Genomic DNA, 15692 nt, shown 5'->3' on the forward strand with positions numbered 1-15692 from the left:
CAGGCATGAGCCACTGTGCCCTGCCTAGTTACTCTTGGGCTAAGTTCACATCCATACACACAGGATATTCTTTCTGAGGCTCCCAATGTGTCCCATAGGCACCATGCTGTATGTGACACTCCCCCAGAGATGGATGTTTAGTTTGCTTCCAACTGATTAATGGCATGCAGTGGTGCCCTGGAGACATTTGTACCTGGGCTGCTGTGTGTCATGGGAATGTATTTACGAGATGTATTCTTAGAAGCAGTATTCTAGCTTTTGAATTTTAAAATCTGACATTTACGGCAACTTTTAAAATGAGCTTACCATTTCCTACTGAATACTATCAACACCAAAAAAGAAGAAGGAGGAGGTGGAGGAAAAAAAAGACAAAAAAAAGTGGTAGGGCATCTTAGCCATAGGGCATCTTTCTCATTGGCAAATAAGAATATGGAACCAGCTTTGGGTGGTGGCCATTTCTCTCTGAGGCCCCTGTCTGTTTTCTGGGAGCTGTACTGTGGGTCTCAGCAGGGCAGGGAGATACCCCATGGGCAGCTTGCCTGAGACTCTGGGCAGCCTCTCTTTTCTCTGTCAGCTGTCCCTAGGCTGCTGCTGGGGGCTGTTGGGTCATCTTTTCAACTCTCAGCTCACTGCTGAGCCAAGGTGAAAGCAAACCCATCTGCCCTAACTGGCTCCTAGGCACCTTCAAGGTCATCTGCTGAAGAAGATAGCAGTCTCACAGGTCAAGGCGATCTTCAAGTAAAGACCCTCTGCTCTGTGTCCTGCCCTCTAGAAGGCACTGAGACCAGAGCTGGGACAGGGCTCAGGGGGCTGCGACTCCTAGGGGCTTGCAGACTAGTGGGAGAGAAAGAACATCGCAGCAGCCAGGCAGAACCAAGACAGGTGAGGTGCAGGCTGGCTTTCCTCTCGCAGTGTGGAGTCCTGCCTCGCCTCAGGGCTTTTCGGAGCCTGGATCCTCAAAGAACAAGTAGACTTGGCCGCGGGGAGTGGGGAGGGAAGGGGTGTCTATTGGGCAACAGGGCGGGGCAAAGCCCTGAATAAACGGGCGCAGGGCAGGCGCAAGTGGCAGAGCCTTCTTTTGCCAAGTCGCCTCCAGACCGCAGACATGAAGCTTGTCTTCCCTGCCCTGCTGTTTCTAGGGGCCCTCGGTGAGTGTAGGTGTATGGGGGCGCGCGCCGCCTGATGGGCATCTCCTGCGCCCTGTCTGCTAGGCGCTTTGGTCCCTGTGTCCTGTTGGCTGGGCGCGGGGTCTCTGCGCCCCGCGGTCCCAGCGCCTGCAGACGGGAGGCGGCCCGGACGCGGGGCCAGTCTCTTTCCCACCTGGGGAGGAACAGGAGCTGGGCTCCTCAAGCCGGATCGGGGCATGCCTAGCTCTGCGCAGAGCTTCTCAAAAGGCCTCCCAGGCCCCTGTCCCCTTGTGTCCCGCCTACGGATTTGGTCCCCATTGTATTGTGACACGCGTTTTACCTGGGAGGAAAGTGAGGCTCAGAGAGGGTGAGCGACTAGCTCAAGGACCCTAGTCCAGATCCTAGCTCCTGCAAGGACTGTGAGACCCCAGCGAGACCGAGCCTTTATGAGACTTAGTTTCTTCACTTAAAAGAAACGGCCTAACCATGGGTCCACAGGGTTGTGAGGAGGAGATGGGGCATTTGCACACCTTCCGTGGCAGAGGGGTGTGGAGGGGTGCAGTGCTCCTGATGGAACCCTGTGTCAGAGGGTTTGAGAGGGAAATGTGAGCCGAACAGAAGGAAGGAGTAAAAGGAAGGAAACAATTGTTAGTTCCATAACCAAAGTAATTTCTCGGGTGCTCAGAGGGCACTCCCCAGTGCTGCACATTAGTGACCTAAATGTACGAGTGCGGAGCTCCCTGCAGCGCCAGGAGGGGAAGGTCCCAGGCCGCAGCAGAAAGGGCTGTGATGGGCATCAGGACCTAGGCAGTGGGAGGGGGCACAGTGATGCAACAGTGATAAAACCCAGTGAAAGCCCAGGTGTCACACCTCCCCAGCCCAGTGCAGCCTCCACCTGTCTTATGGCATCTACCTAAGGCTGGGGGCTTCCTGGATGGAAGTGGTGGCGGTGGATAGAGAGCAGCAGTGGGAGCCCAAACCCATCCTTGTCCCTGCCCTTCTGGTCTCCTGCTCCAAATTCCTTCCCATGGGTGTTGGTCATCCTTCCCTTCTCTAAGACAGATTGGGACTGGCCAGGACCCGACTGTTTTCTTCCCCTCAAGCTCCCTGGAAAGTGGCCTGTTGCACAGGGTTAGGGCCACCTGGGAGGGGCAGGAGAGGAAGGAAGCCTTGCCTTCCTGGAAGTGGTCATGGGCTGTGGTCCAGGATTCTGGCTCAGAGTTGCACCACTGGGTTTTATATTCACTTAGATCTTTGGTTGTTTTGGCGCCTACTGAGGTCTGAAGTTTGAATCCTGCAGTCAGTTGGGATGGTGGCCTGTACCCCAAAGTGCCATTGAAACCCTTGTCCTTCCTGAGGAAAGGGTGGCATTTGCCCTGTGGAATTCCTGCCCTGCTCCCCGTGGGTGTCCAGGCTGACAGAAGTTGGGTGGGTGGGGCCAGCTGGATCCAAGCCATGTGAGCAGTGGGTGGAGGAGTCTGTCTGCTTAGCCCCTGGAGCCATGGGCTGGGTGGCACTCATGAGGTTTCCCATCAGTCTGAGCAGTCTGCCTGGGCCCTATCATGAGCCGTCTGGGTAGGTGGGGAGAGTAACTCCTGTCCTGACCCCTGCCTTTGAGGACAGGGCACTGCATGTCTGCCCAGAATGTATGCTTTAGCCAGTGTCCAGCCAGGTCCAGTGGGCAGCATCTGAGTGCCTGACACCGAATACAAGTGCTGGGTTGAGGATTTTGGAGGGGCCAGACCTAGACCTGCTTCAGGCGGTCACATAGCTCCAGAGCTGGGAGGTAAGAGCTTGTGGGTCACACAGCTCCAGAGCTGGGAGGTAAGAGCATGGAGACTTCACCTGGTGTTTGGGGGGCTGGGGATTGGGAATCCTGGAAGGGAGCTCAGTGGTCCTTTAGTTCCTCTGGTTCAGCTCCTCTTAGGGGAAGAAATGAACTCTGCCCACAGGTTCCCGTCATTGCTCAGCCCCCACCTCCGGCTTGAGGCATGGTCTTCCATTTTACTCTCTCCCTTCACCCCCCAGAACCCACCCATTACCAAGCTGATTTCTGATACCAGCTCCTTGCCCCCTTCTCTGTTCTCAGTGCTGTCCCCCCTGTCCACTCAGACCAGCCCTTCCCTGGTGCCTTCCTTAGCCACAGCTTCTCTACCTGTTCCCAGGTCCCAGGTCTCAGTTCATTCTGCCCCTGCCCTAGGGAGAGCTCTAGTCTCCAGCCTCTCCCGTGAGTCACAGCTTCACTGCATCCTGAATAAGACCTCCCTGGATCAGCATTGGAGACTTTCCATGATCTGACCCAGACCCTTTTCTAGCCCCATCTCCAACCTGTCTCTAACTTTGCCAACCTAAATAGGCAGGCTAGCCCAGTGGTAAGAGTAGGGGAGTTTAGTGCCTGACTGCTTAGGTTCGAGTCCTAGATCCAACACTTACTTATTAGCTATGGGAACTTCCACAAGCCACATAACTAGTTAAAGCCATAGCTCCCTCCCCTGGAGAATGGAGATGTTGGCAGAACTCACAATACAGAGAAGGTGGGGCAACTAGTGGAGACACGTATGTCTCCATTAGTTGGTATTTGTTTGGTATTTGTTCTCTTTTAACACATCCACCATTCTTAGCTTCCTCCTTTTGGATTTTTGCCTCTCCAGTGAGAAGTGAAATCTGGTCCCATCCACTTACACATTCCTTGCATGACACACAGTGCTGTGTATACAGCAGGCATACAGTTAATGCTCACTGGGTCACAAATGGTTGCATCTGATTGGGTTAATTCTCAGTGTGGGATAGTTCCATAAGGGCTTCCAAGGCAAGATTATATCCCCGGGGATTTCCCCAGGATGAGGGTTGGTGAAGGGGGAGTATGGCAGCTAGGTGTCCCCAAAACCCTGCAGACTCAGCCAGGGAGCTACAGGCCTCTTGCCCACCCAAGGGCCATGGGTGGCTCTCACCATAAAGGGATGGCTCAGAAATAGGAGACAGCAGAGGCTGAACATTCTACCCCATAGCACATCCAAAGGGCAGAGGGCTTTTACAACTGTGTGTTTGTTTTGTTTTTTTTTTTGTTTGTTTTTTGTTTTAGTTTTTGGTAACAGCTTTACTGAGGTACATTTTATATATCATAAAAAATCGCATATTTGCATACAATTCAATGAGTTTTAGTAACCTTACCGAGTGGTGCAACCATCACCATAAGTCTGTTTTAGAACACTTTTATGCCCCCCAGTAGAGGTCCCTCATGCCTGTTTATAGTTAATCCTCATTTCTACCCCAGCATCAGACAACCACTAATCTATTTTCCTGTCTTTATAAATTTGCCTTTTATGGACATTTCATACCAATGGAATCATACAGTATGTGGTCTCTTGTGTCTGGCTGCTTTCACTGAGCATAAGCTCGTTCATGTTGTGGGGCATGCCGGTAGCTCTTTTCACTGCTGAGTAATATTCCATTGAATGGATGTATATTCACCAGTTATTGGACATTTAGGTTGTTTCCAGTTTTCTACTATTCTGAATAACACTGCAATGAATATTCATGCACAAGCCTTTATGTATGATAGGTTTTTATAATATTTCTTTTGGCTATATGCCTAGAAGTGCAATTGCTGGGTCCTATTGGAACTGTGTGCTTCACATTTTGAGAAGCTGCCAACCTGTTTTACAAAGTGGCCGGTCACTTTACATTCTCAGCAATGTATGAGGGTTTCCACTTCTCCACATCCTCACCGATATGTGTCATTGTCTGTTTTAGCTATTATAACCTGTTCAGTGGGTGTGAAATGATGTTTCATTGCATTTTCAATTTGCATTTTTTGACTAATGATATTGAGCAGTTTTCATGTGCTTATTGTCCATTCATATATCTTCTTTGGTAAAATGTCTGTTCTTATCATTTACCCATCATGTATTAAATCCTTTCTGATGTTATACTATCTAGCATTATGTTCTTAATTTCATTTTTGGATTGTTCTATGCTGTATGCAAAAATATGATCAATTTTTGTATACTGATCTTGTATCCTGTGGCCTGGCTGTACTTGTTTATTAATTCTAATAGTACTTTGTAGATTCTTCAGTATTTTCTATATAGAAGATCATGTTATCTGAAAATAAAGTCAGTTTTACTTCTTTCTTTCCAATATGGGTGTCTCATTTCTTTTCTTGCCTTATTGCTGTGACTAGAATCTCTAGTACTGTTGAATAGAAGAGGTGAGAGTGGACACTCTCATCATTCCTGATCTTAGGTGGAAAGCAGTCAGTCTTTCACCATTTTAGTATAATGTTCATTGCAGGTTTTTTGTGGATGCCTTTTATCAGGCAACCAGGTGAGTAAATTCAATGCATCTTCCTCCCTAATTACATGGATTTGAGCAACAAAAGCAGGCTCAACAGGAGCACCAGTCTTTCTGTACAGAGTGAATGGTGGTAGCTCAGGCACACCAACCAACTGATTTGTCCCCATTGACATTGGCTTACCATTTATCTCAGCTACCAACCGTGTCAGGTGTATTTTTCCTTGTTCTCTCGGCATTCCCTGGGAAGATATTTATGGACAAAACAATCTAGAGAGACCTGGATTCTCAGCTGGGCTCTGCACTGCTGAGTGGCGAGTCACTCAGCCTCCTTAGGAGCCAATTTCCACATCAGTAAAACAGGAGCAATGACTCCTTTCCTGCCTACCTTCCAGGTTCAAAGTGGCCAAAGCTGGTAGAAGAATTCCATAACTGATCTGAGGGATCACCATCATTTTTTAAGGTGTAGGAAACATGTCAAAGTCATAGGAATACAAATAATCTAGAGGGACTTCCTCCTTTAATTTATTGAGAACCACAGACCTCTAGCCAGTGCAGAGATCCTATTAGTCCAGCAAGATGCCTCCACTTGTGGAGAATGGCTGGACGTAGCCATGAAATGGAGAGGGAAGGAGGGCAGCCGAGAGAGAGGGAGGAGTCTGGAAAACTCCATCAGAGGGTGCGGTGGTCCCTCCCTCAGTCAGTGGTTGAATGCTTACTCCTTGGCCCCTCTCTCCCAGGACTGTGTCTGGCTGCCCCTAGGAGAAGGAGTGTTCGATGGTGCACCATATCCCAACCTGAGGCCACAAAATGCTTCCAATGGCAAAGGAATATGAGAAGAGTGCGTGGCCCTCCTGTCAGCTGCATAAAGACAGCCTCCCCCATCCAGTGTGTCCAGGCCATTGCGGTGAGTCGGTGCTGGGTGTTGGTTGGGACCAAGCTGAATGGAAGGGAGAGAGAAATGGAAAAAGATAGAACATGAGCTCTCCTTACTTCCTCTGCTTCACCTGTTGGGCAACGAAGTGGGGAGCCATCCTCTCTCACAGGGAACTGTGCTATTTTCAGAGCAGAAAGGAAGGAGCTTAAGTCAAGAGACCATGTGTGAGGAACCCGAGGCCTCCACATAAACTGTTAATGACAACTGTTCCAAAATGAAATGTAAGCAGTTGTATTTGATGAATACATAGGATCGGCAAAAAGCAAGGTTACTCAGAGAGAGAAATCCTCCAAAAGAGTCATGACCTCTAAACCCTGTGAGAAAGAAGCTTGTCCTGGTCACCGTTGCCACATCACATGGCTGGGGCAGGGCCTGCCATGGTGCTGGGCGTTAGAAAGACTTTTGTCCAAGACACTTTCAGAGAGAGAGAAAAGGGTATCATGACTTGTATATGATTTCTGATTCCTTTTATTTTTTGAGATGTAAGATCTACTGAAATGATTTTTACTCATTCATTCAACAAATATATTCTGTGTACCTGCCATGTGCCATAATCATGTGTACTCAACTCCAGCAGAGTGAATAATTTGTGTAAAAGTTCCCAAGGCAACTTCATACGATTATCTTACAAATACAATGGAGTTATTAGAATAGTACTTAGGGAAAAATCTAGTTTAATCAATGTTTTAGGCTATTATTTTACAGCTATTACCTGCATACAAACAGTACCAGTGGCTGGGCACAGTGGCTCGCACTTGTAATTTCAGCACTTTGGGAGGCCAAGGTGGGAGGATCACCTGAGGTCTATGTAGTTCAAAACCAGGATGGCCAACATGGCGAAACCCTGTCTCTACTAAAAATACAAAAATTAGCTGGGTGTGGTGGCACATGCCTGTAATCCCAGCTACTTACAAGGCTGAGGCAGGAGAATCACTTGAACCCGGGAGGGGGAGGTTGGAGTGAGCCAAGATCATGCCATTGCACTCCAAGGCGACAAGAGCGAGACTCCATCTCAAAAAACAAAAAACAAAAACAAAAAACCAGCACCAGCATCTCTTGCTTGTTTAAAATGCAGATTCCTAGGCTCTATTCTAACCTACTCAATCTGAATATATGTGAAAGAAGCCACAAAATCTGCCTTTTAAAATAAGATCCTGTCTAAGGCCATACCACCCTGAACGCGTCTGATCTCGGAAAATAAGATCCCTGTTTGAAATCAGTACTACATACCATTCATTCAAATAAAGTTGAGATAGATTAAATGGTTAAAAATAAAACTTGTATTATTGAAAAACTAGAGGGCAGGTTAACTAGCAGAACTGTAGAGGAAATAGAAATCTCTTAAACGATGAACTAAATCATGAAACAAATAGATATTCTAAAATACAGAAAATGTAATTCATAGCCCATAGAAAATATTTAAATAAAAAATTTAGAAAGCACTGGAGTGAATGAATATGCACCAGCTCTGACACATGATTACTATTTACACTCTATAAAAGAATAACTCAAGGCTGGGCGCGGTGGCTCACGCCTGTAATCCCAGCACTTTGGGAGGCCAAGGCAGGCGGATCATGAGGTCAGGAGATCAAGACCATCCCGGCTAAGATGGTGAAACCCCATCTCTACTAAATATACAAAAAAAAAAAAATTAGCCAGGCGTGGTGGCACATGCCTGTAGTCCCAGCTACTCAGGAGGCTGAGGCAAGACAGTCGCTTTATCTCAGGAGGTGGAGGTTGCAGTGAGCTGAGATGACGCCACTGCACCCCAGCCTGGGCGACTGTGTCTCGAAAAAATAAATAAATAAAAGAATAACTCAAATTGGAAAAAATGTAGAATCATAGAAGAAAAATGATATGAACAGAGTTACCAGTAAGAGGGAATTCATAATTAATAGAAAATACTTGTGAGATATTCCCCTTACTAATCAGACCTGAGCAATTTGTGAGTACTCAAATTTTCTATAGTAATAACAGCTAATAGAATGATAGCCTGCCCTGCTGGTGATTCAAGAGTGAAGCTGGTCCTCACGGTCAGTGCCATTCTGAATTGGTATTATAAGTCTTCTGGAAGCAGAATGGCAACAGCAGCCAGGGTCACAGGGAGAAACATGCTCCTCATCTGGGGGATTCCACCCTCAGGTGCCTACCCAAGGACACAAGTGGTCACAAGGAAAAACACTAACGACAAAGATATTCATGAAAATACAGTCTTCACAGGCAACAGTTAGAAATAAACTCAAGTGCTGAACACTGGGGGAAATTATTCAATACACTATAGAACACCCACATTATGAGAAAACATTATGCTGTCTGCAAAATCAGTAAAGGCTCTGCAGAAGTTAGAAAATGTATCCAGTTTTAGATGAATACGCAGTCCACAAAATATGATGTATCCCAGGGTCCCCACCACCTGGCCGCGGACTGATACCGGTCGATGGCCTATTGGGAACTAGGCCTCAGAGCAGGAGGTGAGCGGCAGGCCAGTGAGCATGACCGCCTGAGCTCCACATCCTGTCAGGTCAGCGGCGGCATTAGATTCTCATAGGAGTGTGAACCCTAGCGTGAACTGTGCATCCGAGGGATCTAGGTTGCAGTCCTTATGAGAATCCAATGCCTGATGATGAGAGGTGGAACAGTTTCATCCCAAAACCATTCCCCATCTGTCTGTGGAAAAATTACGTTCTCTGAAACTGGTCCTTGGTGGCAAAAAAGTTGGGGAACACTGAACTATACCATATTGCAAACCAAACAAATACGTAATCATGTGGGAAGCAATGTGCTGAAGCAGAGGAACATGGTTTCTTATGATAATTTTAGGATATCTTAATAACTATATTTTCTATTCAATAAAATAGAACTTGAAAGAAATGAATATAGAGCAAAAATAGAAAGTATCTAGAACAAACGACTTCACATATAGATGACTGTGAAGGGTGTGATCAGGAGAGTGACACAGGCAGGCAGAGGAGAAAGAGGGCAGGCGCCAGTCTCAGGACTTAGAGGGCTGGTGCTCACTATCCCAAAACAGGGGTCCTTGGCTCTCACCATCTCTCATGGGAAGTGAGGGGACGTGATGGAAAGCGGACCCCTTTGACGACCCTTCCAGCCACGGAGACTTTCTGAGGTCCTGAAGTCCCACTTGCTGGGTTTGGCTGTGTTTTCTACTGAAGCCAGTCTGGTGTCTTTACTTTCAGACAAACAGGGCCGATGCTGTGACCCTTGATGGCGGTTTGATATACGAGGCAGGCCTGGCCCCCTACAAACTGCGACCTGTAGCGGCGGAAGTCTACGGGACCGAAGGACGTGAGTTCTGCCTGGGGACCCAGATGCCACGGTGGCCCCAGCCTGTTCCCTGAGCTCTGTGGATTGGGAGTGGGGGAACATGTGGAGGTGGACCCTCGGTCACATCACACATGTAGGGAATGGAGTCGCTGGGCTCTGGGCCAGATGAAGGCCGTTCCTCCTGACACTGACCCATGAGAGGAGGACACACGTGAGCTGCGAGGAAACTGCAGCATAGCGTTTCCCCTTCCACCGGAGACTTTTCAGGATGGGTTGTTTTTGTTCCTCTTGTCCAGGCTAAGAGCTTTCAATTCTGTCTGCCCCTTTGCAGAGCCACGAACCCACTATTATGCCGTGGCTGTGGTGAAGAAGGGCAGCCGCTTTCAGCTGAACGAACTGCAAGGTCTGAAGTCCTGCCACACAGGCCTTCGCAGGACCGCTGGGTGGAATGTCCCTATAGGGACGCTTCGTCCATTCTTGAACTGGACAGGGCCACCTGAGCCCCTTGAGGCAGGTAAGACAGTTAGGGGATAGTGAGTGACCTCAGGCAGGGGGCTGTACTCCAGTTGTAAGCACAGGCCACACAGATCATGCAGGTGAAAGTGTGGGATCAATCAATGTTGGGGTGAAGCTGGCCAGCTTATAACGTCCTGCCGGCAGGATCCATTACCCCAGCAGCCCTTGGGAGGCATAGCTGAGTCTGCTCTCGGCAGAGGTGCATGTCTTGAGCTCCCAGCCCCATGACAGAGGCTCTCCTGCAGGGGTGGAGGAAGGGGCCCTGCCCATGGGGACCTCAGGATGGGAGGTATAACCCGCTATGACCAGGGCTGGCTCACACTCTGTGGTCCACTTCTCTGTGTTTAACAGCTGTGGCCAGGTTCTTCTCAGCCAGCTGCGTTCCCGGTGCAGATAAAGGACAGTTCCCCAACTTGTGTCGCCTGTGTGTGGGGACAGGGGAAAACAAATGTGCCTTCTCCTCCCAGGAACCGTACTTCGGCTACTCTGGTGCCTTCAAGTGAGTGACCCTGTCCCCTTCTCTTCAGTGGCCAAGTGTCCTGTGGCCTCAGGCTGGGAGGCCTTTTCTCTGGCCCCACATAGAGCCCAGCCTGCTCTTGGGGACCAGAGAGGAGGTCTGGTTCTCCTGCTGCTGTGTGTCCAAAGAGAGTGCAGGCCTGCCCGGTGTGTGTTCCCCTCCAGCCTTCCGGGCCCACCTGTGCCCCCCACTTCTCACCAGCCCCACGGGCAGTCACTGTGGCTGTGGGCCCTCCTGTCACCTCAGAGAGCCCTGAATCTAACTTGGCTCCCCTGTTGTCCTGGGTTCCTCATACTAATTTCTGCCGCCTCCCTAACCACAGCAGGACTGAAGGCATCTTGTCATGAGACACCCAGTCCTGGCTTCTGGTTGGACAAGACCGCTGCGGTGTCCAGGCTGATGTCCTTCTGCCCACCTGGGCCTCTCCCCATGGCTGAAGGACAGTGAGCAATGCCTGAATCGCCCCCATCCTCTCTGCCCCCACGCGGAGGCTGAGCTCCCCCTTTTCCCATTCTGTCTGCTGGCGCTAGGGTATTTTTGCAGAGGGAGGCCTCCGTGCTTCGCCACTGGCCAGGGCACACCTGCACACTCAGTCCTGAGGGAAAGAGCCACATGAACAGGGATGCTAAGCCTTTACGCTCTTGGGTAGAGGCTTCAAAACTCTCTTTTATATAGAAAAAAAGTTTTGTCCTCTTAGCCCTCAAAGCAGAAGATGGGGGCCTCTGGCCAGCACCTGAGTCATTCTTTAGAATCTACCTGGAGGGGGCCCCTATCTTCCCAGCTGGGATGCCCCAAAGCTTCACAGCCCTACCCTGCAGGGAGTAGAAACCCACAGATGCTGAGTGCCAGGGCTGCTGTTCCACAGGGAGGGGCCGGGGAGGGGCTGCCTGTGCTTACCTCCGATGCTTTCTCTTTTCACAGGTGTCTGAGAGAGGGGGCTGGAGACGTGGCTTTTATCAGAGAGAGCACAGTATTTGGTAAGAGCAGGGTAATGAGCCGTGGGTACTGACCCCTTTTATCTTACTTGATCATGACTCTGACCTTTGAGCTAATTAGATTCCTAAGTTCATGGCAGACCATTTTCAAGATTCCTACAGGGCACAGCTCTGATTTTGTGATCTTTCATATTTTAAATGATCAGTTTTCTTGAAACCTCCTGTGCCTACTGCCTTTCTCTTCCCCTCGTAGACACCCACGCCTAGGTGCTTGGCAATGCGTCCTGCAAGACGTATGTGCTCATGCAGAACAGATCGTGCTGGTTTGTGTTTCTGGTTTCTGAGTTCATAGAGGTTTTACTGAGCATTAGAAACCCTGCTGCTTGGGTTTTCTGCTCAGCATTTTGTTTTAGAGGTTTATCGGTATTGTTGTATACATGTCTAGCTCAGGGGTCCGAACAGTTGAGGAATGGTCCGTGGAATACGTCCACATTTTACTTCTCTGTCACCATTGTGATGGACAGAGTTTGTGCTCTCTTTTCCCCTACCACATGCAGCCACATGACTGATACCGTCACCTATGTTCCTTTCTTACCTGCTGGACAGTGTCCCTCCTGGACTTATACTAAAGCACAATTGATGAGTATGTAGAAGCTAAACACACTGCACCCAGGACCAGTGGACATAAGCTCACTACATTCCATGCAAGACCAATAGAGACAGGGCTACCATATTCCACCCAGGGCCACTAGAGAAAGTGACAGACACCCACATTCACTCAGGACCATCAGAGACATACCTCACACCCACCCAGGACCACCAGAGTAAGAGACAACACCCACATTCACCCAGGACCTTCAGAGACAGACCCCGCATTCATCAGAGGCCACCAGAAACAGGCCTCCACATGCACCCAGGGCCACCAGAGACAGACCCCACATGCACCCAGGATCACCAAGCTGCTGTCTGGAAAGACACTCTGCAAGAGTTCTAATTTCCCCACAACTTCAGTCAGAAGTATTTTTGACTTTCATACTTTTTGTCCGAATGATGGTTGTAGTGCAATAGATAGTTCGTTGTTGATTTTAATTTTCATTTCTCTGACGGCTGGTGAGTTTGATCATCTCAACATATTTGCTAGCAGTTTGGGCTTCCCTTTCTTATTTTGTGACATTTGACTACTTTTTAAATTGAGTTTCACACCTTGTTTCTGCATGCTTTTGATTCAAGGACAGAAGTTCCTTCTATCTAGGTATCAAACTATTGCTGATTTTAAACTTTAGTAAAACCTTTTCTCAGTCAAAAATCTGACAGTGGTAGTCTTTGTGGATCAAAAATCCTTGATATTGCTAAGGTCAAATCCACAAGCCTCACCTTGTTGGTTTGTAGTTTTGAGGTCTTCCAAAGATGCCCTTCTTCACACCCAAATCATAATTATTAAGATTTGAAGATCCCCTTCCTCATCTATTTATGTGTGCTCTACCTAGAAAATCAGATCTACATTTGGCTTTAGTATTTTATCCCCTTTACAGTGAGACAATTTTCCTTACAATAAAAAGAGTATATTTTTTCTGCCATACGTGAAGCCAATTCTACACCAAGTTTGTATATATCCAAGTGGACCAGTTTCTGAGCTATTTTGTTTCATTGGTGTATTTGCATTTTTTCTGCTTTTGTTACTGTGGCTTACCAATGGGTCTTACTATCTGGTGGAGAGAAAGGGAGAGAGAGAGAGAGAGCCAGTGAGAGGAAGAGAGAGAGAATGAGAGAGAGCTCCTTCTCCCCTCTCACTTTATTATTCCTTTTCAAATATACTCAGCTAAAACTTCAGAATTATTTTGTTGACTTTCTGGAAAAAAATCATACTTTAATTTTGATTGGAATTGTATTGAATTTAAATTGTTCCATGAAAAATCAGCATATTTATAACATTAAGTTGTCCAGTCCATGGTGATGCTAAATCTCTCCCATTTGATCACAACTCTTTTTAGTTTCTTTGATAGAACTAAAATTTTTCCTTTGTGGGTCTGATGTATCTTTGTGGGAGGCTAATTATTAGCTACTTAATGGTTTCAGTTGCTATTGTAACATCTTATAGTCCATATTGGTTTCTATTTGGTTATTGTTAATAAGGATAACATCTGATTTTTGTAGGTTGCTCTTATAACTTGTTACTCCTCTGAGTAGTTTTATTAGTTTCTGTTGGTTTTGTTGGTTTTTTGTAGATGACCGTATCATCTTTTTAAATAAGAGTGTGTCTTTTTCCTTCCAGTGTTTATATCTCCCATTTCTTTTGTAAATTGTGTGATCTGGATATCTAGAATTGTGTTGGCATTGTAACAGTGGGCATCCTTGCCTTGTTCCTGATTTTGCGGTGCATGTCTAAGTTTTCTTCTTTTAGTAAGATTTTTGCTGTAGATTAATGGCATTTATCAAGCCAATAACTTATGGCCAGGCATGGTGTCTCGCCCCTGTAATCCCAGCACTTTGGGAGACTGAGGCGGGTGGATCACATGAGGTCAGGAGTTCAAGACCAGCCTGGCCAACATGGTGAAACCCCATCTCTATTAAAAATACAAAAATTAGGCTGGGCGCGGTGGCTCACGCTTGTAATCCCAGCACTTTGGGAGGCTGAGGTGGGCAGATCACGAGGTCAGGAGATCGAGACCATGGTGAAACCCCGTCTCTACTAAAAATACAAAAAAAATTAGCCGGGCGTGGTGGCGGGCGCCTGTGGTCCCAGCTACTCTGAGAGGCTGAGGCAGGAGAATGGCGTGAACCTAGGAGGCGGAGCTTGCAGTGAGCCGAGATTGCGCCACTGCACTCCAGCCTGGGTGACAGAGCGAGACTCCGTCTCAAAAAAAAAAAAAAATACAAAAATTAGCTGGGCATGGTGGCGTGCGCTTGTGGTCCCAGCTACTTGGGAGGCTGAGGCAAGAGAATCTCTTGACTCCAGGAGATGGAGGCTGCAGTGAGCTGAGATCGCACCACTGCATTCCAGGCTGGGCAACAGAGCGAGACTCCGTCTCAAAACAAACAAACAAAAAAACTTTACCAGTTCTATCTATTACTATTTTTCTAAGGCAGAAAAAAAAACCATACACAAATAGATGTTAAACACATAAACAATTGTTCTGCGTCTATTAAGATGAAGACGATCTCATGGTTTTCTTCCATTAAATGCAGATTACCTTAGCTTTTTTGATGTTCAGTCATTCTTTTGTTAATGGAATAGACTGGTAAGCCTTCATTCCAATCTATTAGTTTTTTAAATACTCTGTGAGATTGAGTTAGCTAATATGTTATTTACAATTTTTGCATTTATGTTCGTAAGTAAAATAAACCTTTAATTCTTCCCTCCTATACTTTCTCTGATTTTGACATCAAGGTTGTACTAATCTCATAAAATGACTCGGGCAAGTTTTTTTTCACTTTACACATTCTGAAGCAACTTTTATATGATATTCCACATTTGCCTGAACTCATTCATAAAACCATTCTTCCCCTTCTTTTGATATACTCTGACAGTGGTAGTCTTTGTGGATCAAAAATCCTTGATATTGCTAAGGTCAAATCCACAAGCCTCACCTTGTTGGTTTGTAGTTTTGAGGTCTTCCAAAGATGCCCTTTGGAAAGTGTTGGAAAGTGACTCACCTTCCTGCCTCATTTCCTGCCTTATTAACATTTTTGTCATTTTTATTCTTCCCAGAGATGTGAGTAAGGGAGCAACCCTTGGTGGCCCCCTGGGTTTGTCTCTACAAAGTGACTTTTCCAGGCAGAGATGCCGCAGAAACAGACGGGTCTGGTTTGGCCTCTCTGGCCTGCCAGGCAGCAGCTGCATGGGAACCCCAGGGTGGTCTAAGTGATTTAGGATGAGGATCACACCTCGGCTGCCCCCTGAGGCTTTTGGGGCACTACCTTTACCTTCCTGAGTGTTCTGGAGCAACCCCCTGCCTTTCTGACCCTCAGTTTTGTCAGCTATCTCCCCAAGCTCAAAATTCTATGGGGAGAAGGGGAACTATAGCTCGCGGTGTTTACTGCTGGAGTCGGCTCATCTAGGCTCCCTCCCACCTCCCCTTTCC

The 15692-nt window shown here is 47.5% G+C and overlaps 1 protein-coding gene across 1 annotated transcript in view; it reads left to right on the plus strand.

Moving 5' to 3' along the window:
• Positions 1–814: 814 nt before the first annotated feature.
• LTF (lactotransferrin) overlaps positions 815–15692 on the plus strand; it is a 29481-nt gene continuing 14603 nt past the window's right edge. Inside the window, exons 1-6 of the mRNA XM_030811961.1 lie at positions 815–1148; positions 6161–6327; positions 9555–9663; positions 9974–10156; positions 10510–10657; positions 11597–11652. Coding sequence (XP_030667821.1) covers positions 1106–1148; positions 6161–6327; positions 9555–9663; positions 9974–10156; positions 10510–10657; positions 11597–11652 — 706 coding nt within the window. The 5' untranslated portion in view covers positions 815–1105. The remainder of the gene's footprint in view (positions 1149–6160; positions 6328–9554; positions 9664–9973; positions 10157–10509; positions 10658–11596; positions 11653–15692) is intronic.

This window comes from Nomascus leucogenys, chromosome 4 (genome assembly GCF_006542625.1).
Source record: "Nomascus leucogenys isolate Asia chromosome 4, Asia_NLE_v1, whole genome shotgun sequence".
Lineage (NCBI taxonomy): Eukaryota > Metazoa > Chordata > Mammalia > Primates > Hylobatidae > Nomascus > Nomascus leucogenys.